Source organism: Microcebus murinus, chromosome 8 (genome assembly GCF_040939455.1).
Source record: "Microcebus murinus isolate Inina chromosome 8, M.murinus_Inina_mat1.0, whole genome shotgun sequence".
In the NCBI taxonomy this organism is placed as follows: Eukaryota; Metazoa; Chordata; class Mammalia; order Primates; family Cheirogaleidae; genus Microcebus; species Microcebus murinus.
In genome coordinates, this window is record NC_134111.1 from 78,319,641 (window position 1) to 78,343,952 (window position 24,312).

At 40.8% G+C, this 24,312-nt stretch overlaps 1 protein-coding gene across 1 annotated transcript in view; it reads left to right on the plus strand.

Annotated features, from left to right (window-relative positions):
- The window catches only part of PARD3B (par-3 family cell polarity regulator beta), a 970,516-nt gene that overhangs the window by 899,176 nt on the left and 47,028 nt on the right, over window positions 1–24,312 (plus strand). Inside the window, exon 22 of the mRNA XM_076005852.1 lies at window positions 14,964–15,043. Coding sequence (XP_075861967.1) covers window positions 14,964–15,043 — 80 coding nt within the window. The remainder of the gene's footprint in view (window positions 1–14,963; window positions 15,044–24,312) is intronic.

Here is a 24,312-nt window from a genome sequence, read left to right on the forward strand (position 1 = left end):
TGAGGTAGGTCAGCTAGGTTAAAACAAATCTGTTTTGTGTGGGTAGTTTAGGATTATGTGTTTCTTTGCTTGCCTATGCTATATCTCACCTTCAAGATTACTTTTCTCATTTAGTTGATGTTTTACTCTTTTAATTATTTATTGAGCATGTAGTATGTGTTGGGCAAGAAATGTTCTCAAAGCACTCGTGATCCAACAGAGAAGGAAAAAAACTCATTGTAAGATAACACTCTAGGTAATTATTATTTTAAAAGATATATTGTAGGCTCTCAGAAAATAGGAAGTGAATAGCTCTGTCTGACAGGCTTCCCAGAGGACCTGGTAGTGGAAGAGAAGGGGAAGAGGAAAAAGCTTGAAGAAATGTGAGGAAGTACAAGGGTGCAGGGAAAAGGACTCGAGGTTGAGAAGCGCATGTGTAGGGAACATCAGGGTGAAGTAGCAGGAAATGAGGCTGGAAAGATGATGACAACAACAACAGTGGATTCTGAAAGGCTTAGATGTCATGTTCAAGAATTCAGACTTTTTGCTAGGCATTGAGTGGTTTCTGTGAGGAGCAGTAAGATGGTTATATGTACATGTGTGCATACATACACAAATACACACACATCGTTTTTTTACATGTCACATCACTGCAGCCACTCATCCTGTACATATAAAGTGCAGAAAAGAGGCTCTTTCGTAAGAAAAAGTACCAGTTCTCTTTCCTCCCTCCCACCCCCACCCCCACCCCCAATCTGCCTCTTCTTTCTCTCCCTCCTCACTCTCTTTCCTGGTACTGTTTTTGGAACAGTAACACTGAACACACTTTCATTAGCTCTGCATCTTAGCCAGGGCTGGTCAGAGGTTCATCAGAACGAATCCTACAGGGAAGGGAAGAAATTCTCTGCAAGTATTTGCCTTATCAAAGGTCAAGTTCAATGTAACTGCAACAACCATAGTAGTAAGAACTAAGGTTTACTGAACATATAAGTAGACTGCGTATGACATGTACTATGTGGTTTGCAAGCATCGTATCGTTTACTCCTCACAACAACAGTCTGATATAGGGGCTCTTATTAATTCCATTTTACAGGTGAGAGGAATGAGGCTCAAAAGTTAACTCGATCAAGGTCACAAAGTCAGTCAGTGGCAAAGCCAGCATTCAAACCCAGGTGGTGCGTTCTGAGTAAGTGCTCTTGACCATCACGCCACACTGTGCAGGCCCCAGACCATGGCCTCTTGCGTTCAGCTAGAAACTCTTCGTGCAGATTCTAGTTAGAATTAATGCTGGAATCAGACATGCATCAGCAATGATGGTGCTTTTCAGGCTTGTCATACCTACCCTCCTTGCCATGTGTCTCTCTTTGAGCAAAACAGTCTTATAAGTAATTTGCAACACCTGCCCTTCTCCTGGTCGGGGTGGCGGAGCAGATGGAGTCAGATCAAGTATGAGAACGTACTTTGATCATTGCAAAACTATTCGTGTATATAATATGTGATGACATGTTATCCATTCTATATGTATGTAGGAATGAGACAGCACACTTAAAAGCAGGACAGGTATTTTGAAAATTGGTATTGACCCCTTGGGGGTCACCTCCTCTCTAGGGTAGGTACGTGCACAGCCCCGCCACGCCCATGGGCAGGTGTCCAGCAGCAGCCGAGCCCCGAGCCAGCCCTTGCTGAGAACTCTGTCCTCTCCTCGGCGCCTGCCCAGATCCTCAGCAAGTGGCAGCACAGCTTTTGCAGCCGATGGCCAGCTGTTTCGTTATGTTAACAACAGCTATTAAAACCCACACACAAGGATTATTCCTGTATTATTTCTTCGGTAACTTAGGAACCTGGTTCTCAAGCTAATCAGATCACTGAACACAGTCTTCAAACCCCAACCCACCCCTCCCCCAGGTCACTGCACAGAGCAGCAGCTTCCTGCTCAAGTGGCATCTTCAGATCTCCGCTAGGTGGACTTCACAGAGCAGGCCAAGTACGGTTAGATGTGACTCAGGTGAAGTTTTTTCAAAGCCGTCTTAGGCAAAGAAAAATGAGGCTTTGATGTAGCCTTTCACTAGTTCGAAAGCAACTAAGGAACAGAGGGGAAAAGACTCCCAGCAGTGGTCTCCTTATATCCAAACTTTCCTCATTCTAGTATCACTGTTTAGCTTAGGGGAAGTCCAGGAGAGGGTTCCTAGAAACCCAATTAAGCGTGGACCCTGTGTCGTCCTCCGTGGCGTGTGACCAATGCTGCACCTTCATGCTGTATCCACTTTTCGGCTCATATGAGAAATTTGGGCTGAATTTTATTGTTGTTGTTGCTCTCTGTATATTTGCATAATTTTATATCCTGAGTAAAGTTCCTGATTTTGCAACAGCATAATAAAAAAAACAGTGTGAATTGGCAGGTTTGAGGTTATGATTTGCAGCTGGTCTATCACTTCCTCGTACTGGAAGCTTCAGCTTAAAATATTTTACAATTATCATATTTCACAGGACCTGAGCTTACATTGGCATCTGCTCATCTTTTCCTTTTGCTTTTTAAAAAATACTCTTTTCACATTTATTTTTTTGTAGATGAATTATCCAACACCCTATTTTTATGTACTCTTTTCTTCTTGGTAATATGGCCAGTGCTTTAAAATCAAAGCACCAAGGTCTAATTGACATAATAACAGTCAACATGATGAGCCCTCTAGACAGTTTTTGGAGATTAAAAACAATGACAAAGCAAATGCAACCAGGGGTACAGTAATCTCTCTCACCAACCACCTTTCACCCATTGTCATTATTTTGATTAAAAGGTGTACAGAAGCCACGGTGGTTTTTCAGGATGCAAAAATTACTGCAGAAACTTCCTCTATTAATGGAAATTATTAGAGGATGGAAATGGTACTCAAGCAGCAAGAAGGACATTAATTATGCGAAAAGCAGTCATATCTGGCAGTTGGCAAGCATGCGTTATTCTTCAGCAATCTTCCATGGGTTTGTGTCCAGCCAGCATTAGAAATCTAAAAGCTTTTTATTTTGGCAAAGTTTTCATAGCACTTGGACTTCCAGCATCTAGATAAAAGATAATTTGGAAGGAAATTATGTTGGTGAAATTGAAGAATTCAGTAATGAGTTCTGTGTAGATGAATCAATGCCCAATTAAATGATTATATCAAATCTTAGTTTAACTGTTGACTTAAAATAATCATGTTTTAAAGACTTTGAAAATAAGATGCTATATATACATCTAATCAGAAGAGCAAAGTCTGTATTACCCACTGTGGTGGAGGAATGGAGTGTTCTGATTGATCCAAGAGTTTGATTAATGGAGAGAAATTTAGGACAGGTATTACCTGTATGCTAAGATTCAGAATAGATTGCAATACTTCTATCTTAAAGGGTGTGGGGAACCTGTGCCCTTCTGATTCCAAGATTATTTTTTAAGTACCAATGGAGGCAAGAAAAGCTTCATCTTTCTTTGCTGCTTCTCTTATAATAAAATGATTTGTTTAAAAAATTTGTAAAATTTTGATTCAGTCAAAAGGTTGCACTTAAGGACTAGAAAGCCACATGTGGCCTTAAGGTTCCCCATCCCCTATATATTTTCATATAACCCATTCCCTTTGCAACTTTTCTCTGCTTCTCTGAGGTTTTTCCCCTTTCCCTACCTATAGCCCATTTTTGATACTCCTTTCTCTATTTGTCAGTGTTTAATACTCACACCACCTTCTATAGAATCTGTTCTTCTTATTCACTACCTGCTTTTGTCCTTTCACAACAATGACTATAAACAATCAGACCAACATACATTCGTTGCTTCATTCGTTCACTCAATCAGCATTTACTAAGCCCTTGCCACGTTTACAACACTAACCTGACCATGGGAAGAGCTACCAAAACCAAAGAAATGGACAGCTGCCATAGGCACGAAAATGCACATTCAGGGTCCACAAAATTCCCAGTAAGATAGATAAAATCATGGAATACATATGAGAGAGGAAAGATAAAGCTGGAAAGTTAGGTTGCTGTGGGTTGCTAAAGGCCTTGAATACCAGACTAAGAGGTTGAATTTTATTTGCTAGTTAATAGAAAATTATGGAAGAGTGTGTGTGGGTGTGGTTATGTGTTTGCTTTTTCAAACCACATTTTGACACAAAAACATCAATTTTCACAATGACATCTGTTTAGTTCTTCTTTCTCCTCGTCTTTTCTCATCTACCTAGAACTTGAACTCAGCTGCTATAGTAGTCACAGAATAATTTGGCTGCTATAAATTTGCTGAAAATGCCTGTCTGATTCTAGCATGAATGGTAAGATGGGTATGGTAACTTTGTGAATCAAATAGATACTTCTTATTGGGGTAGCCATTCTGATTGACAGTGGGTATGCCCAGTGTGCTCAGTAATTCAACCTATTGAATTGGGTTCCCCTCCAAGAATACTGTACTTTGACCTTATAGGAGTCTTCTCTCACTCTAAGCAATTACCTAATTCAGGTTCTTAATTCAGGTTCTTTTGATTTATACTCCAGATCTAAGTTTACATCTAAATTGTAAGGATGTTTATAGTTTATTTTTTATTTTTTAAGGGATATAAAAAATAAAGACTATGTAAATAAAAGGAAAGTGGCAGTCTTAATAAGAGATTCCCATATAACAGAGGGTAATGAGGGTAATGCTCCCTTAAAACATTTTGATAATATGTTTTCTACTATTTAACAAGTTTAGCTCTAAAACCTAGCTAACCATCATGGAGTCTGATGAATTCTTTCTGTTAACTTCCACTGAGTAGATATTTGAGACTTCTCTTTCACAGACCCGATAAATATTAATGACCACGGTGATATGCTAGGCCTTGAGAATGCAGTGGTACAAAAAGGAGGCCTTGTCTTAACACTCATGAAGCTTATAGTCTGGGGTCTTAAGTAAACCAGATTAACAGGCAGACACCATGTATGAATAACTGGGAAAAAAAGGTACATAATATGGGCTGTCATTTTTTATAAAACGTAACTATAAAATATAACTCTTTATTAGGAATTACTCTTGCTATTCAAAAAAATCAACATATGTACATATATTAATGCCTCCAGCTATATGAAATAAACATCGCTAGGCCATTGGAGTTTGGTAATATGACTTGATGACCATAAACACATCTGGAACGCTTGCAGACAGCCACAATTTCACATATTCCATCCCACTGCCATTATAGGTTCAGTCGAACTTTCAGGTCTTCTGTCTCAGTTCTTCATTTAGGAAATAGAGTGACAGTGAATATAATGATCACTGTCAACATATGAGGCAGCATTGTGAGTGGGGGAAGTGTTGCTTTGGGGTCAGACACATCTCAGTTCAAATCCTGGCTTTGCCACGGCATGACCCTTAGGCAAGTCTCTTAACTCTCTCTGAACTCTCATTTCCTCACGTGTGAAATGAGGCAGAGATGGAAATGGTAGCCTTGAGTATAACTCATGACCTGATTGTACAGTGTTCCAGAGTCCTTTCTTTCTAGTAACTGTAAATGGAAGTGACCAGAACATGCCCACTGACTGAAATAGAAAAAAGAAACATTCTGAAAAGCTGTAAATCTTATGTATGTGTTTAGTCTTTATAATGAAAGTATATTTAAAATATGCTAGAGAGGTTAATCAATGAATGTCTTTTATAGGACTTACCAGTTAAAAGGAAGAGTATCAATTCACAAGAAATAATATGAACTATATTATGGCACTTAAAATTGGGACATATTTGAAGGATTAGCTTTGTTTCTTTTGGGATGAGTAAAGAACACTGTCACAGAGTACAATAAAATAAAACAGCAAGGAATAAATGATTCACATGATACATTCAAGAAACAATTAGAAACCAAATTCAATAAGTACTAGATATTAGTATCTAGTGATTAATTTCACTAAGACGCTACCAAATTCCTCTTTATTCTGCTCCTGGAAAATAAAGGACAGGTGACAGAATTCTTAGAAAATGCTTTTTCTCATACCCTTTTTTTCATCTTTTCATCAGACCTTTGTCTTTTTTCAAGTATGAGTTTACATTTTAGCCAGTGTTATAATATCTTTATTTGTAGGTAGACAGATGGGGGAAAGGAAATGAGGAGTGATGTCTGGCTCTTTAATTAAAGACATAGAGCCCGAGTTTGCTCTTCAAGCTTATTGGCAAGGCACATGTGCACACATGCACATACACACACATACACAAAGTGCATCTGATAGATGAAGCCAAATTTGTAAAATTGTATCCACAATCATAGTTTCTATGGTAACTGTATCTTAGGCCCAGACACAAACAGAGCTGGCAGGAGATGTCTGATTTTATTTTCTGCGAAGATAATCATAACAGAGATAGTTCAGGTTATTAAGATGCCATGGCCCTGTGTACATACATCTAGTACTTGGATGGAGCTAGCATAAGATTTCATGCTTAAATCCCAATAAATACTTTATAATTTCATAATGTTGCAGATTACTTTGCTCTCTCTTTGTCATTCTGCTATAAAATCATTATGTACCTACGTACAGTTAAGGAGGTGTAAGTGGTCAGCACGAATGTGGAAACTGTGCAGGGTAAGTTTTGTAAATGTATGCAAGTGAGAAGAGACTTCAAAGATTTTTGTTTTAACTCTGACATGTTACAACAGAGGAAAATGTAGGCTTGGAATGGTTAAAAGACTTACCCAAGAGTTATTTTTAAAATATTTTATTTGCTGTATTTGCTAAACTAGCAGATGTTCTAGGCTAGTCTATAAGCTGAATACCCAGTTATTTGACAAAATTACTGAAATCAAATTAGAGAAAACAAACACTTCAGAAATAATGGTCTGAATGACTATGTGTTCTTTTGCCTCTCTGGATAGCATATTTGCAAATATGTAGCTTAGGCATAATATATTAATACTACACATTGCCAAAGAGAAATAATTAACCTATTTTGAATATTTCTTTTGGTTAAGATAGATCTGTTACCCTCAGTTACCCTTGAAATGTTTCATTTCAACAGACTATCTTAATGGTAGAAGATACCAAAAGCCAAGTTTATAACTTTTTAGAAATTTTCAATGCGTTGATGCCTTTAAATATCTTGCAGCCAAATCCATAACTAGGTAAGAGCAATGGAATTATAAGAAAGCTTTTGGAAATGTGGTACACTGCTCAAAAATGTCTGTCATGATACCAACTTGAAATGAAAGACACGTTTCCTAAAACGGCATCTAAATTTTTGTACTTTGCATCTTAATCTTATGATGTGTCTGGCAGCATGAAACTCATTTTTTTTTGGTAATGGATCTGAGTAAGACATATTTGTAAATGAGGATGTTATATTTAGGTGAATAAGCCATGTTGCAACTTTGCACGGCCTTTCCATCATAACAGATTTTAAATTTCCTTGGGAAAATTGGCTTATAGGACATAAATTACAACATTGGGGAAAATGTGTCCTAACCTATAGAAGCTGAAAAACACGTTGATTTTGAATTGTTTCCGCTTTTTATCATCAGAGCCATTTGCAGAAAATCATGTATGATTTATTCTTTTATTTTTCATGAATTGGTAAAAGAAATATTTCAAAAGGCATTATATCTTCTTCTCTGCCATTAATCTGCAAATGGGGAAAATACGGGGGTTAAATGGCCTCTTTAGGATATTGTTTTGTGAAACTGCTGATTCTAGCAATGCCAGGCTAGAAATACATACTAATGTAAGGAACCCTGAATGTAAGCTGCAAGCTCCTGGCTTTTATAGAGAAAAGACTAATAGCTTTATTTTAACAAGGCTCTTAACGCCCCAGCCGGCAGCAAGCATTGAGTGAATGAAATTGGGAGAACTCCCATGGACTAAAAGCATCTTGTTTCAACTTTCCTTCCAAACACCAAGCCCTCCTGATAGGCTTGTCACAGGCTGTCATAATCCAGCCAAAGAGGGTCACCTCGTGCAAGGCGCACCAAGGTATGAGCTCTTCAAGTTGTTTTGAATAAGCTCTCTGAAGTTTCACTTCCTGAGCTGTATCAGAGAGACAAAGATAAATATGCCCCCAATCCAGGCGTAAGTTCTAACGTTACACTGTTGTATAAAAGGATAGGTTTCTGTTATGGCTTAAGTCAAGATTGTTTCTATCAGACATATATTTAGGTCATTACACCAAAAAAAAAAAAAAAAAAAACCCTGCACGATACCAAGTAAGATAAAGGGATTTAAAAAAAATTAATTGGATGGAAGCTGCTGACCTTATTTTTTTGTGATGAGGGAAATTACCTAATAAGGAGTTCTTGAAGCAGGAACATTTCTGAGGCTTATAGAGCACAGAGCAAAATGAGCAATGAGCTTATAAATGCCTGTGCCTGTTTTCTCTCCCCTCACTCCCTCCTCAAGTGTCTGACTTCCTCAGGACTTAACCACAACTTCTTATAATTAGCTTCCCTTTGGCAACCCTCTGCAATTTCCTACCCTCCATTTACAGCTATTTGCAAGAATATTTGTACCCAACACACTGATCTATATTGCTACCATTTCTAATCAGGATATTAAAGATTGATCAAATTACAGAAGTAGATTATCATAAATTATGATTTATCCATAAAATGAGATATAGCCATTAAAATTCATAAAATTTGTGCTTTTGGAATATATTTAATAGCATAGGAAAATACCAGTAATAAATAGATGAGACAAACCTATAAGCCATTAAAATATGTGTATATTTATAAATGTCAACAGAGGTCATCTTTGGGCGGTTTTCCACAATAATCATTTAAGGAAGAAAAACTAATTAAATCTATTTTTTTAAAGTAATAGAACATACATTTATTCCCATCATTTCCATTAACTTATAATGTGTCCCTGAGGTAGAGGACTTTTTTCTCATCTTTCTATCTTACTTTTCATGTTACTCTACTTAGGAGATATTAACAAATGTTTACTTCCTTGCAAGTATTAATTCCATTTTGTAAGCATAACAGCATAGGCAGTACAACCAGTGGTTGTTTATTAGAAAACTATAAATGGGCTGGGCACGGTGGCTCACGCTTGTAATCCTAGCACTCTGGGAGGCCAAGGCAGGCAGATTGCTCAAGGTCAGGAGTTTGAAACCAGCCTGAGCAAGAGCAAGACCCGGTCTCTACTATAAATAGAAAGAAATAAATTGGCCAACTAATATATATATAGAAAAAATTAGCCGGGCATGGTGGCGTATGCCTGTGGTCCCAGCAACTCAGGAGGCTGAGGCAGGAGGATTGCTTGAGCCCAGGAGTCTGAGGTTGCTGTGAGCTAGGCTGACGCCATGGCACTCACTCTAGCCTGGGCAACAAAGTGAAACTCTGTCTCAAAAAAAAAAAAAAAGAAAAGAAAAGAAAACTATAAATAATTTCAGCATCATAGAGTCTGGCTTTCTCTCCTCATCAGTCCACTAAAATCACTCTCAATAAAGTACCCATCACCATCTCCACTTCCAACATATTGTCACTTCCAACATATATACTTGGCACTTCCAACATATATACTTTTGCAGACCTTATATTGATCACTGTTCAGTTGCAGAGAACAATATCTACTCTAGCTTGTTTAAGCAGGAAAAAATGGTTTACACCCTAGTAACGGGTTTATTGAATCCTAAGGAAGGTAAAAGAAACAAATTCTTAGATAAGCTTTCAGGAATGATTTTCCAAGCCATACTACAGAACTGAGCTACCAATGGAGCTGCTGCCACTTCTATACGGGAAGGTTTAGCTCCAGAGCCACATAATGCCTATCTGAGGAGCTACCATATAGCTAAAAGCTACGCTCTGCCACAAAAACTCACAATGGTCCATCTGCTAAAGCTGCCACAGGAAAACCAAGCATACCTTTCAGTCATTCTTGCCAGAATAAACAGTGGCAGAGTAGCCACTGCCTCAATTCCATCTCCCAAATGTTAGGGCCTGATTAAATCACAGCTAGGATGTTGGCTGCAAGGGACTTCTGAGTAAGATAGTTTTTAGCGTTCCAGGCTCTGTAGTTCAGGATGGTAGTCGGCCAGAAGGGAAGATTGGATGATGTGCACTCACACGCCACATGCACCACAGTCCGTTGGGTTCAGTTTGTCTTACTGAAAGTCTTTACCACCCTTGACACTGTTGACTACTCCCTCCTTCATGGAATTCTTTCCTCTTGATTTCCATGGTAACATGCTCTCCTGGTTCTCTTCTGGACCAACTACTTTTTCTGAGACTTCCTCCTAGGTTTAACTTTTCTTGCCTGCCTTATAAATGATAGTGTTCCCGAGAATATTATTGGTATTCTCCTGTATTGTCATTGCATCTCTTTTCTTCTGTTTTGTCTCTGTAGATTCTGCCTGGACATTTTCCACCAAGCTTTCAGGTGCCATCTATATGCTGAATGTTTCCTAATTCTACATCTTAGTCTAGCCTTTTCTTCTGAGTTGTAAATCTTTGTACTCAAATTATCTATCAGACATCTCCATCAAATGTCCCCACTCAAGCTCAGTATGGCTAAGTATTCCCTTCTCCCACCCCTACTCCTAAATCTGTTCTTCTTTTATTCCCTTCTTGGTGACTATTACCAAATTCACCTAGTTGCTCAGCTCAGTAACTTGGGTGTTATTCTAAATATGCCCTTCCCTTTAATCAACAGTCCATCCTATGGATTCTACCACCTTAAGATTCCTATGACACTCTCTCATCATCATCCTTTGAAAAATCCCTAGTTTAGGCCTTACCATCTCAGGCTCAGACCTTCATTAGAACTTCCACACTGTGGTAATGATAATCTTAATAACTATAAACTCCTAGAAGATAACATGTGAGAAAATATACATGACCTAGGGCTTGGTAATGACTTTTTAGAGATAATACTGAAGACATGATTCATGAAAGAAAGAATTAATAAGCTGTACTTCATTAAAATAGAAAAAATATTTACTGTACAAAAGACACTGTCAAGAGAATGAGGAAAACAAGCTGCAGGCTGGGAGAAAATGTTTGCAAAAGACACGTCCTAAAAAGGACCGTTATCCAAAATACACAAAGAACTTATAAACTCAACAATAAGAATATAAACTCAATTTAAAAAATGGGCCAAAGACCTTAATACATACCTCTCCAAAGAAGATACACATATGAAAAGATTCTCCGCATCATATGTTACCAGGGGAAATGCAAATTAAAGCAACAGTGAGATACCACTACTCACCTATTAGCATGGCCAAAATTGGGAACACTGACACCACCAAATGCTGAAAAGGATGTGGAGCAACAGGAATTCTCATTCGTTGCTGGTGAGAATTCAAAATAATACAGCCACTTTGGAAAACAGTTTGGCATTGTCTTACAAAATTAAACATAGCCTTACCATATGATCCAGCAACCACCCTCCTTGGTTATTTACCCAACAGAGTTGAAAACCTCCACACTAGCAGTGACCTCATTGTACCATAATTGTCTGATGTTTACAACAGCTTTTTTAAATAATTGCCAAAACTCGGAGGCAACTAAGATGTCCTTTAGTAGGTGAATGAATAAATAAACTGTGGTCCATCCGGTACTGGAATATTGTTCAACCATAGAAAAAAGTATGAGCCACCAAGCCATGGAAAAGCATGATGGAAACTTAAATGTATATTGTTAAGTGAAAAGAGCAAATCTGAAAAGGCTACGTATTGTATGATTTCAACTATACGACCTTCTGGAAGTGATGATAACAATAATAAAAAACATCAGTAGATACCAGGAGGTTGGAGGGATAAATAGACAGAGCACAGAGGTTTGTGGGCAGTGAGAATACTCTATATGATACTATAATGATGAATATGTGTCCTTATACATTTGTCCAAACCCCTTAAATGTACAACTCCAGAAGAGAGCCCTAATGTCAGCTGTGGGCTTTAGGTGATCATGATGTGTCAGGGTGGGTTCCTCAGTTGTAACAATTGTACCATGCTGGTGCAGGATGTTGATCATTGGGGAGGCCACACATGTGTTGGGGTGGGAATGTACAAGAAATCTATGTATCTCCCTCTTAATTTTGTTGTGAGCCAAAAAAAAATACTCTATTAAAAAATTTCAGTGGCGGTAGTAATAGTCATAGCCATGATTGTAGCACCTGTAGTGCTGTTACTAGTTAAGAATATGCTTTTCTTCATACCCTCTGTTTCTGTCTTATCAAAATCTTGACATTCCCTAAAAATACAGTGCTTTTTTTATGCCCCCATGTTGTTTCACTTTTGTTCTCTCTACTTAGAATGCCTTCTCCTGCTACTCCTCCACCTTATTCCCCGGAAACACTCCTCCTCATTCATATTCAGATCTTAGATGAAGCTTCAACACCCATATGAAGCTGTCTTCAACTCCCCCAGGTGGACTGTGGTATCTGTTCCTGTAGACTCCCACTGCCTCCTTCCGCACACTTCCACACGAGCAGTGATCTCATCGTGCCGTGATTGTTTGCAGGCCTGTCTCCTCCAGAAGAAGGGCTGGATTTCTTCATTGCTTTGAGTCCAGTGCCTAACAGGGCCTGAGGATACCTTAGGTCCTCAGTAGTCACTAACTGAGTGACTCTATTAGTGAGGATGCAACACTATCAGAGAAGTACATGCACAGTTGGTGAAGAGCAGAGTCATGGAAACATGCTGCCCATCTCTGCAGCCTGGCCCAAGCTCTGGTACCTCCGTGAGTTTTTCCTAACACCCCCAGGCAGTATCTGCGTCATTGCTGGTCACATCCAGAATGGCACTTGATCATACAGCATCCTGTGTCATGCTTGCATTTCTAATACTTGTTTTTCCAATAAGAAGGAAAGTTCCTCCAGGCTAAAGATCATCTTACCCTTCATAACATGTAGGATGCTGGTAGGTAACTCACCAGAACAGCGACAGGCACGCGGCGGTGCTCCCTCCTCAAGGCACCAGCATGTTGGCTCCCTCCATCTCCAGGCTGGGCCAGTTCTGGATAACAGTGCTGAAGCTGTCAACTGGGAGTTTTATGGCTACAAGAAGAAGATTAGGTATCAACATCTAGAACCATGCTAGGGGTGTTTTTTCAGACAACCACAATTAATAATCAGCAACATAGTTCTGGTATTCACAGGAATTCTTCCTCCATAAGAAATAGTTTAACCCTTTGCACTCAGATGTGGAGTGTGACTCGACACGGTTAGCAAAAATTACAGAGATTAAAATTACTCTTTGAATGTATCAATAATTTGAAATATTAAAAAATCCAAATAAATAAGTTTGTATGAAAAGAAACTCCAGGTTTTTATTCTACTGCCGCACTTTGTAAAATCTGGGGTATTTAAAAAATTAAATCCCAAGTAGAATAAAGGAATCGAAAAAAAAAGCAAGCAAGTGCAAAGGGTTAAAAACAAAACAAACCTTATACAGGAGTGGCTGAAGACATTACTTCTCTCCTTCACTGCTTCTTTGTCTTTGGTAGAAAGGTCAGTGGTTTAAATCAAGGCTCTTGTCTTAATGCTAAGAATTCTCAATCTCTCTGTCTAAAGTTTGCACATGCAGTCTTCATCCTGACCTAGGCAGTTCACTGGACTGTTGCCCTCTCAGATAACTCCAGCTACTCCTCTACTTCTGTTCCATGTATTGATGAAATGTAAAGAGGTTTTATAGGACACACTCGAAAGATCCTCCTACAATAATTAAACTCCAAGAATAGTCTTTCTTATTCTAAATGCATGCGTATATTTGCTTTGCAGCATCTCTCCCCACACCCTCAGCCCCCACACACACCCTGCACAAGCCGGAATGGTGGTTTTATAGAGAGCTAGAACTTTCTGTAAGAAGAAACTGACATCCAAGTTGTTTAGTACTACCTAGACAACATTTTCCCTGCTGACCGCAATACTGCTACTTTCTGTGTTTACTAGCAAACTCCTCTCCACCCAACTGGAATAGTCCAAGTTTTCTATTTGCCCCTTCCATGCCCATTGGTGGGAGGGCTGCCCCAGCACAAAAGCAAGCATATGAGTCATCCATAATACCACGTGCGTTGATGTACACAGGTAAGGAATCAAACAAGTACTCTTAAATACCTGCTGTGTTCATCCTGCTTTAGTTGGTATGATAGACACAAAGGGATGAGATATAAACTCTTTTCATTAAAGAAACAAACACACTTCATGGAGAACCTACTGGGCCAGTCACTGCCCTTCAGGATCTCAGAGGCTGATGGGAAAGGTTCCAAGAGGTGAACACAGCAAGTACATAGGAAAGGGCGAAAACAAAGACCAACGCTAGATAGAAAACAGTTCATCACTCCTGTGTGGTCTTTCATAAGGGAGAGAAAGAGCTAAGTGAGGTTCGGGGTGGTCAGGGAGGGCTTCCTATGGAGTAGACAGTGGGTTGTCACCAACCTTGTTAGTGAAAAAAGATTTCATGGAAAAGGTGATTTAAAAAATATGATCCTCCTCACAGCCTCAAGAAGCCAATGATGGCACAATTACTAAATTTAATATGGTGTACTAGATGGGATCCTGGGAACAACAACAAAAAGACATTAGGTAAAAATGGGAATAAACTGTACACTCCAGTTAACAATAATGTATCAATATTGATGTATTAATTATAAGAAATGTACCATACTAGTGTAAGATAGTAATATAGGGAAATTGGGTATGGGATAAGTGAGAACTCTTTATATTATCTGCTCAATTTTTCTGTAAATTTACAACTTTTCTAAAAACTAAAGTCTATTTGCAAAGAAAAAGAAAATGGTCTTACAGCCCACAGAATACCCCTGGCATGGGGGCGTGAAAGAGTCATTTTGACAGTGACCCGTATTTGAGAGAAGCAACCGTGTTGTTAAATGCCGCGTTTGCGGCTTGGTCCTCCATTCCCGTGGTGAGGCGGGTACTTGCTTGCTTTCCCATGGTTGATTTTTGGCAGGCGGCAGCAGCGTTTGTGCACTGATTATAATTTTGAGCTGCATTGTCAGTAACCAGCGTGCATAATGGATCTTCATCTCTAATTACTTTTCTCTCCGCAGGTGTCTGGAAAGGGCCCTGATGGGACCGTGCACAACCTCCGCCCCGAGGGGATGGAGAGACAGTACGCGTCCTTACCCAGGTAGGTCACCCAGGGGTCTCCCATCTCCAGCTCACCCACAAATGAAGTCTTTAGAGAAGTCTACGTGAAATAGAAATCTGGCTTCGAAATAGGGAATATGTTATAATTTCGCCTTACTGCCGTCTGCTACAGCCCTAGTGCCATCTTCACAACTGTGCTAATAATTGAAACACTTGTGGGTTATTTTTTAAGGGGAGAAAATAGTATATCATTGCAATTGAACATGTCAGCTGGAATATTGGATACTAAATGGAAATCCTAAGCCATTGCTATAAAAATGGTATTGAACATCCTGCACCAAGCTTAGAGACAATAAAATAGTAAATCCTCTGTCCTAGAAATCACCCATGAGGAAGGGTGGGCCAACCTTAAGTTTGGCGTTTTGTGTGGGTGTTAAAAAGCAGGAGAGAAATATGCACTTGGGAAGGTGTTCTTTGTTTGATGTAGAATCTGACCCTGTTCTCAAGGCAATCAGCAAATATTGCTGAGAGGCACAGACCCAGAGAAGGAAAGAAACAACTGCGTGGGAAAAGTTTGCTTGGCCACTCTGTCCTAACGTGATCACTCATGCTGTAACTAGACACCCCTGAAAATGAGATACAGTTCTCTAAAGTGTGTGCTCCTGTCTGTGCGATGAAGAGTAATTTTAGTCTGCTATCAGTAGCACATGACAAAGAGAAAACTTTTCCAAGATTACGTACAGTCCAGCTACTATGGGAGTTAGATGAGTTAAGGGTGTGAGAATTAGTGAGTTCAAAAAAGAAACAAAGAAAGGTTAATGCCAGCCAGAAAACTGGAATGTTGCCGAGTATCGCCTTTTAAAGGGGTGGGCGGAGGACCCCGAGTAGCTCTTTCTTGTCATCAAAGCGGAGCTGTGAAAGTGCTAACTCAGAGTTGGATTGCTGTTTTGAGTTGCATGTGGGCTGTACTTCTGTGTGTGAATTTACAAAAATAATACCCTGAACATTACAACAGGCACAGCCTAAGTAGCGCTTATAAATAGTATGTTAATTTTCAAAAGTAACAAAATCTCAAATCTAGCAGGGAACCGATTTTTAACAGGATACCCAAAATACAATACTTTAAAAGCTTTTATACAACTATATTTTATTTATATATGTTTTCTTTTTTTTTTGATCTGTTGTCTTATAGTTTTTTCTTATCCATGATTTCTTTCCTGTGCCTATTTTGCCTGGCCTAATATACTGGTACTCCATATCCATGAGTTCCACATCCATCAATTTAATCAACCTTGGATGGAAAATATCCCCACCCCCCAACAAAAGGAGTGGATGGTTGTGTGGGTACTGAATATGTACAGACTTTTTCCTGGTCATTATTCCCTAAACAATACAGCTTAACAACTATTTACATAGTATTTACAATGGATTAGATAATCTAAGTAATCTAGAGATGATATAAATTATATGGGAAGATGTGCGTAGGTTATATGCAAATATTGCACCATTTTATGTGAGAGACTCGAGTATCTGTGGACTTTGGTGTGAGGGGGGAGGTTCTGGAACCAATCCCCCATGGATGCTGAGGGACGGCTGTATTTTGTTTTTACTTTAAAAATGGAAATACTTTCCAAAATTTGTTTTAAATATATGATTTCCGCTTTCACTGTTGAAGAGTATGGAAATTATGGTTAAGGCAGATGGAAAGTAGTATGTTCTTATGAGATGGGGAAAAAAAAGGAAAACTGGAAACAGTTTAATGTCTTCCTGGCCAACTATACTCAGAGTACAGAAATGGATTTTTTTGTGTGTGCAAATCAAAAGCACAGAAATAGCATTTCAAATTCTGTGAATTTTACTCATCGATTCATTCCCCATCTATCTAGTGATCACCTAGCATATATCAGGCCCTGTGAATATGGAAACTGGAGACACTCTCCCAGTCCATCCTTAGGACTCGACTGCGTTGTAAAGGAGGCATGCAAATCAATCTTTTATGGTAGTGCAACAAATGCTTCTATTTGTAATTATTAATATAAATTCCTCTGAATTTCCAACTCCTCATTATTTTTACTAATAAGCCCTGAAATGCTCAATCATGGTTGACTCTAAACAAGTCTATTTCAGGATTAAACACTGTGGAGGGAGTTTTCTGACAAAGGTAACACATTTGTGCTGTTTGTGCCTCTGGAGTCATCGTCATAATGTATAAATTGACAAAGCCAGTATTGTAACCACAGCTGGAAGGGAAGCATCTTAGACTGAAAATTATTTTGGCCAAAAGTCCACCCATGCACACAGTGCAGGAGTGATTAGCTGCACGTGCAGACAGACCTTTATCGCTACCTGGTGATCAGAAGTAGCCATGGTGGAACATCAATGGGGCTCAGACAAAGGCATGAGCCATCCTGGCAGTGGCTTTTAAATGGGAGGGTGCTCCACCTCAGTATCTAAAGAGGATGTACAAACCTCCTTCCCAGGCAGTGCCACCCAGTGCTGGGGTGGGGGTGGGGTTTATTTCACCCACCAAGATGTCGATTGCAGAGGCCAGAGGCTGCCCTGCTGGCTTCTGAAAGGTATGCACGTTCAGCCCCCCTGGTTTTCTCATCTTACCCACCCCCCACAGATGTTGTTGTCCACTTAATTGTATCACACCAGCTCGGCTGCTGTCTCCTTTGCCAGGAGGGGAGGCGAGCACCTCTCTGAAGGCACCAGACTCCCCCCTACCTTTTGTCACAGAGGCAGGAAGCTTTCAAATATTTATGGAGTTACATTTTTAATTAAAAAATAGGAATAATTCTATCTATAGGAAGCTGGTGGCCAACCTTATAGGCAGTTTAATATGCTACTGACTGTTTGGCTCCTGTGTTGTTTGTGAAGAGCATCACAGGACTTTTTAAGATAAACTCAATACCGTTGATTTATATGCCATTTAGAGCCATTGACAGAGGGAGAGAATGCCCCACCGTGCGTGGAGTAGGTGAGAAGCCCTGGTCAAGGGGCACCCTCCTATGCTTCCGTGGAACTCTGTCATCTTTTAAGCAGGCCCACGCAGCCTGCTGCCAGGCTAAATGACACTTCACCAAATAAAGCCAGAACACTGGCCAGCGCAGGAATAAGACAATTCCCAGCACTGGGTAGTTGTGAGGTTGCCTAAGGCTAAGGGCTAAGTGATGTTAAGTGTTATTGTTAAGCAATGTTAAATCTTCTGCCTTGCAAGAAAAATGACTTTATTTCTTTTCTCCTGAGGGTGCTGTTTTGGAAAGCAGAGTGTAGTTGTAATACAACCTCGTTAGCAAACACCAGGCCTGTACCTGGGCCAATGTTCTACCAGCCTGGCCAGCCCCCATTTCCTTTATTTCTTTCCTTTCTTTCCCTTTTCTTTCTTTCTTTCTTTCTTTCTTTCTTTCTTTCTTTCTTTCTTTCTTTCTTTCTTTCTTTCTTTCTTTCTTTCTTTCTTCCTTTCGCTAGTAAACACAATAAAATCAGTATTCCCTTATTTTTGCCTGACACAAATTATTACTCACCCTAGGTAAGTAGGGAAGTGGCCATTTCCCAGGCTGCTATGATGTGTGAACGTCGGTGCATGTATTTTTGCAAATGGCTCCCTTTTCATTCCGGCTTGCTGGCCCCTCTCAATCCTCCCAGGCCCCGTTCTGATTTTGCAGGCCCCACACCGGCAGTCCCTTCAGCAGCAAACTCTCTGCTCTACTGTCACAAGCCTCCATCATTCCCACCTGGCCCATCCCTGGCCCCGTGGGATCCCATTATCCCCCTCTCTGCAGATGGCTCAGTGCATCAGCACATTATGTTGCTCTTCCGGGCATGTACCCCAGTGTGGGCCCTAAGGAGTGAGCAAAAAGGTACCGTGTCTCTTCTGCAGTCCTGCGTGCATGGGCCGAGAGAGGTTGCGGGAGAAACTCATAAAACTGCATACATGGGTTCCGCTGTGACATTCGCATTACACAGCGCCAGCTGGGGCCCTGCCACCGGCCGGCATTCCTCTGAATTCCTTTGAGTCGTGTTGTCGACTCCCCTGACTGTCCCACAGTGGCCATTCCAACTCTTTTCTGCTCCTGTTAAGTTCTGCAAAGATGACTCAGCTCCCCAAGCCCAGTCTCTGGAGATGACCTCACTTCCTTTCCTTTACGACCGACCTCGAGGCCTTCAACATTAGTCCCTCACCTTCTCCCTGCTGCTCAGACTCCGGTGCCTTCAGTCACACACACGTCCCAAGGGAACACGGGGAGGGCCTGAGCTCAGAGTCGGGCCAGGACCATTGCTCCAGCCCAGTCGCTCACCAGCTGTGTGGCCTTGGGCGGTGATCTATTGCCCCAGGCTCTGCTTTCTAATCTGCAAATTGGGGCCTATATTGGGGCCTCCATATAGTGCTGCTGTGAATATTAAATACAACAATATAAACAAAACCCTCAGCGAAGAGCCTGCCTGACATATTGGAAGGATTTTTTTTATTGTTAGCTCTTTTTTATTTATCTCTGGGGAAGAAGTGTGTCTTTCTCTAATGAGGCAAATCCACACACCAGAGCTCATTCTCACTGGCTTCTTGGGGACCTTGCCCTACCAACTACCCTTCTCTGGCTGCTTAAGCCCCCCCTGGCAGTTGCTTTCCTCCCCCTGCCTACTGTGGTAAATGCACAGCCGCAGCGGCACGCATTTGGCGAGAGGCCGGCCCGCTGTGCGGAGAAGAGGAGAACCAGCACCTGCGTGAAGACGTGCTGGCAGCGCTGGCTGAGGCTGAGGGATCAGCCAGCTCCGGGGAGGGACCAGTGGTCTTGATGTCAAGAGCAAGAGAATACAGCAAACATATGTGATCTGAGCTATGAGCTGGGCTAATGGACGAGTTAGGAGACAGCAGTTCTTACAGAGGAGTTCATATAACAGCTATAGGACACTGACTCAGGACTAGACACTAGACTTGGGCATGGGACTAGGATTGCCCCAGGAGTGGGGGCCATATCCATGGTGAGTTAACCAGGTAAGCTGAGAAGGTGCTCTGGTTCCCACAGAAGACACGGTGCAGGAGCAGCGCCCTACCCACTGGTGGACGGAGCAGCCTACCCACTAAGACGCTCTGGTAGGCTCAGACTGGAGCAGAGCTGAACACGCAGCTACCAGGACTCATTGCTGAGCAGGAGGGCTCGGGTTGTGGGACTGTCCCCTGGACTTCACTCTTGTCCAACAGAGGAAAACAAAGACTTTCCCTCAACTCTCCTTTCCCCATATTTTTTTTAAAAAAAGAGGCCTTTACCTGTTGGCTCTATTTCCACACAATCCACTCACACAGCAGCCTCTGGCCCCAGGCTTCTGGCCACACCACTGACAATCCTACCTGATTCTGCTTCTAGCCATTTCCTTTGTGGAGATTCTCTCTGAGCAGTCTCCTACATTCCTGCAGATTCTATTCTCATCACTATGATCATGATTCTAAAAGTACCTGACTAACCTTCGTATCTCACTCTTGTGACCCCAGTTACAACGGTCCATTGGACACATCCGTCCTTCTGCCTCCAAGATACATCAGAGTCCCCATGCCAAAACCTGGGTCATCTTTCTTTGGGTCTTCTTCCATTGAACTTCTCTAACAATGGTGATTACTGGAGTACCTTTCCAGTGCTGCTAAAAACACCCTGGAATTAGGTTTTAATTCTCTACTGTCCCTTTCCACTAGCATGGATTATAAATTCCTTGAATACTTGGTTATATATTCCTTGAATATAAATTCCTGTTTCATACTCATTATTTGTACATTCGCCACCAGACCCTACATAGGGCCGTGTATATAATAGGTTCTTTTTTTTTTTTTTTTTTTGAGACAGAGTCTCACTTTGTTGCCCAGGCTAGAGTGAGTGTCGTGGCATCAGCCTGGCTCACAGCAACCTCAATCTCCTGGGCTCAGCGATCCTACTGCCTCAGCCTCCCGAGTAGCTGGGACTACAGGCATGCGCCACCATGCCCGGCTAATTTTTTGTATATATATTTTTAGTTGGTCAATTAATTTCTTTCTATTTTTGGTAGAGACGGGGTCTCACTCAGGCTGGTTTCGAACTCCTGACCTTGAGCGATCCGCCCTCCTCGGCCTCCCAAAGTGCTAGGATTACAGGCGTGAGCCACCGCGCCCGGCCTATAATAGGTTCTTAATACATCAGTATACAGATGAGAATAGATTTGTTTTCATACAAGTAAGTTATGGGAAAGAGATCTTCCCGTAGCAAAATTCAATGGAAATCAAGCAGATGGGGGGAGGAGGATGGGTAAATTCACACCTAACGGGTACAATGCACATTATATGGGTGATGGACACTCTCATAACTTTGACTCAAAGCAAGTCATGTAACCAAAATGTTTATGTTTATACTCCCATAATATTCTGAAATTTAAAAAAAATAAATAAATCTTCTCAAGATTTCTTGACAGTTTGTGTTAGGGTACTGTTTTCCAAGATAAATAATGATTTTTCCATGAGAATGTCTCTTTTCCCTGAAATCAATAGAGTTTAAGCTTCTAAATAGTTAATCTTGATTGAGCACTTACTGTGTGCTGGGCACTGTTCTAAAGGCCTTGCATCTACTGACTGACTTAATGCTCACAGCAGCACTGTGACCTAATAGCATCCTGATGGTGACCTAATAGCATCCCCATTTCATAGGCAGAGGTACAGGTATGGAGAGATTAAGTAAAATTGCCTGAGTTCAACAGCCTGGCAGAGCTGGGATTTGAACCCAACCTGTCTGGCAGGGAGTCTGTTCCGGTAACCACTGCAGCTGGGTTAGGAAACTCAGCATCAGAGCCATGCTCTGCGATCATCATACTCCTTTGTAGTATTTACTCACCTGTTTGTCTTTCTCTCTAAACTGTAAGTGCCTTTGAGGACAGGGACTGTGTCTTATTCATCTTTGTATATGACACAGAACATTACTAATATACAGGTTAAGTAATGCCTTTCAACCATCTCTGTAATGCTGTCATAAAATCAATTCTTTTTCCTTCCCTTGGGTCCTTCATTTGAAATATGAACAGTTTAATGCGCAATTGCTAGATGAACATTAAACGATATACTTTGCCTACCAAAAAGAGAATCCTGTTTTGTTAGAACACTCCTGAGAGTTGAAAAAACGGTGTCTGCAAATTGGTACTTTGGTTCTTTAAGATTAAGAATGATATCTACCCAGAAGAAAAAAGATCACAATAAATTTTCTGGTGAAGAGCTACATGAACACTCCCGTGGAGAGAAAGACTCCCTTTCCTAAGACTGATGAGGGACAAAGGCCTGCTCAGGCTGAATTCAACTTCCAGTCCTGATGTTACTCTAACCCATGTTACATAAGTTACTCGGGAGAAGAAAACGTCTCTCTGAACATCCCAAGCAGCTTTCAACTTGGCTGTGTAACAGGAAGCAACATGCTAGGGCTTATTTCAGATAGAAAGAGCAACTTTAGAAGGAGCAAACAGCTTATGCTTGCTTCCTAGGAACCCAAAATAAATTGGCTTTCTAAGTGTATTCCAAGTGTTTTTGTATTGGGTGTGATTGCATTCAGAGCAGAAGAACACGACATCAGAGCACACTTCACTTCAACCTTTCAGTTGGTTCCTTTTGTTGGTTTCAGCCTCCTTGTCTACATATGCCCATCCTCAGGAAAACTCCAATCACAAGTGCATGGCTAAGGTTGAAGCTTGCGACCTGCACGCTATCTACTACATTATATTATCCCCAAAGCATTTTGACTGGCTCTCCTCTGTATCCTTTTCTGTCATTTACCTTGCTTCTTAAAGGCACCCTCCATCTCAGATTTCTCTTGTTCTCTTCTCCACTGAACATCTGCTGTGCTCACTGCTATTGAATTTGCCTTTGCCAATCTTGCATTATTTTATAGCACTTACTAAGCAGATGGCAGTGACACTCGAGTTCAGCAAAGATTTCCAGCAATGCCACAGTACTGGTCTTTGGCTGAAGCTAATCTGGATAGTAATTAGATGAGTTCAGAGAAGACTTGACCAATCAGAACAGTAGGGTGTGTGTGTGTGTGTGTGTGTGTGTGTGTGTGTGTGTGTGTGTGTGTCTGGGTGTGGGGAGGGGGTTGGCTGTCTGAGTCTACAGACATTAAACCGTCTCCATGCTGCCTGAGTACTTCTCTCTGCCACAAGGCCAGCTTGTCAAATAAGATGCTTCATGAGAATATGTGTGCTTCTGCCTACAGCATGGCAGCCAGCAGAATGTTCTACCAGAGGTTTAGGCTGTTTCTGCTATAAGTACTTCTTCTCCTCAAGCCCTCAGACGATGACCTGTTGCACGTCATCTATTCTAGACACTGTGTGAATCGTGGCCAGTTCTCTGACACCTTCCTGATGGTGTCGCTTTATCTGAAGGACCTTCCTCCCCATGAAAAGCCACCTTTCTGTGGCTAAGAAGTGCTGCTCTGGCTTTGCAGGAACACTAAGATGAGGGGAAGAAATTATCTAGATCGTATCTTCCACGTCCACGTGTGGTAGGGTTTAATGCCTTTTGAAAATCAATGAAGCTCTTTTACCCCAGCAAATTAAGCTTTCTCATCCTTTCTCCTCAGCTTCCTTATGTTGAAAATCTAGTGTCTCGCTCCCCTTCCAAGTAGAGACAGCTGCCTGTTTGACTGGCCCTCTGACACCACCTCAGTGTGAATGCTTAAGACAAAATGATGAATTAGCAGCAATTCAATTCTTTGTAAGATTAAGATGTGTCCATTGTCAACTCAAACTTCCTGAAAATGCAGAAAGCCCTAGCATGTAATATCACTTTAAGATGCCAAACAGCTGAGATCAGGGGGTTAATGCTACTGCCATATCATTTTTATGTCACTTAGTTCCTCAGATAAAAGTCCATTTTAATCAAACTTTCCATCATTTCCTCATAGCCAATATATCCTTGATGCCAGTTAGAATATTTGATATTAATTATTCAGTCAAAGGCCTCCATTATGAGTTTAGTTAGAATATTAGTGATTTAAAACATGTTAAGACCCATTACAGTACTGATGTCCCCAAAGTCATTTTAACTGAATCTTGATGGACCACGTATATTAAATTCCATAGATCTTTTTCTCACGTTTCCCATGGAAAATTCTAAACTGGTACGTATTTGTTGGCTAAGTACTCTTTTTGAAAGGAAGAGTATGTGCCTGCTATTTCAAGAGCAACAAATCAGGCATTACCTTGGACTTGACATATATTAAGCTTGATAAGCTGACTTCCATGTTTTCCCTCCTGCACATACTTAAAGAAGTTATATAGCATGTATTTCTAATTTCTGCAGCCAAA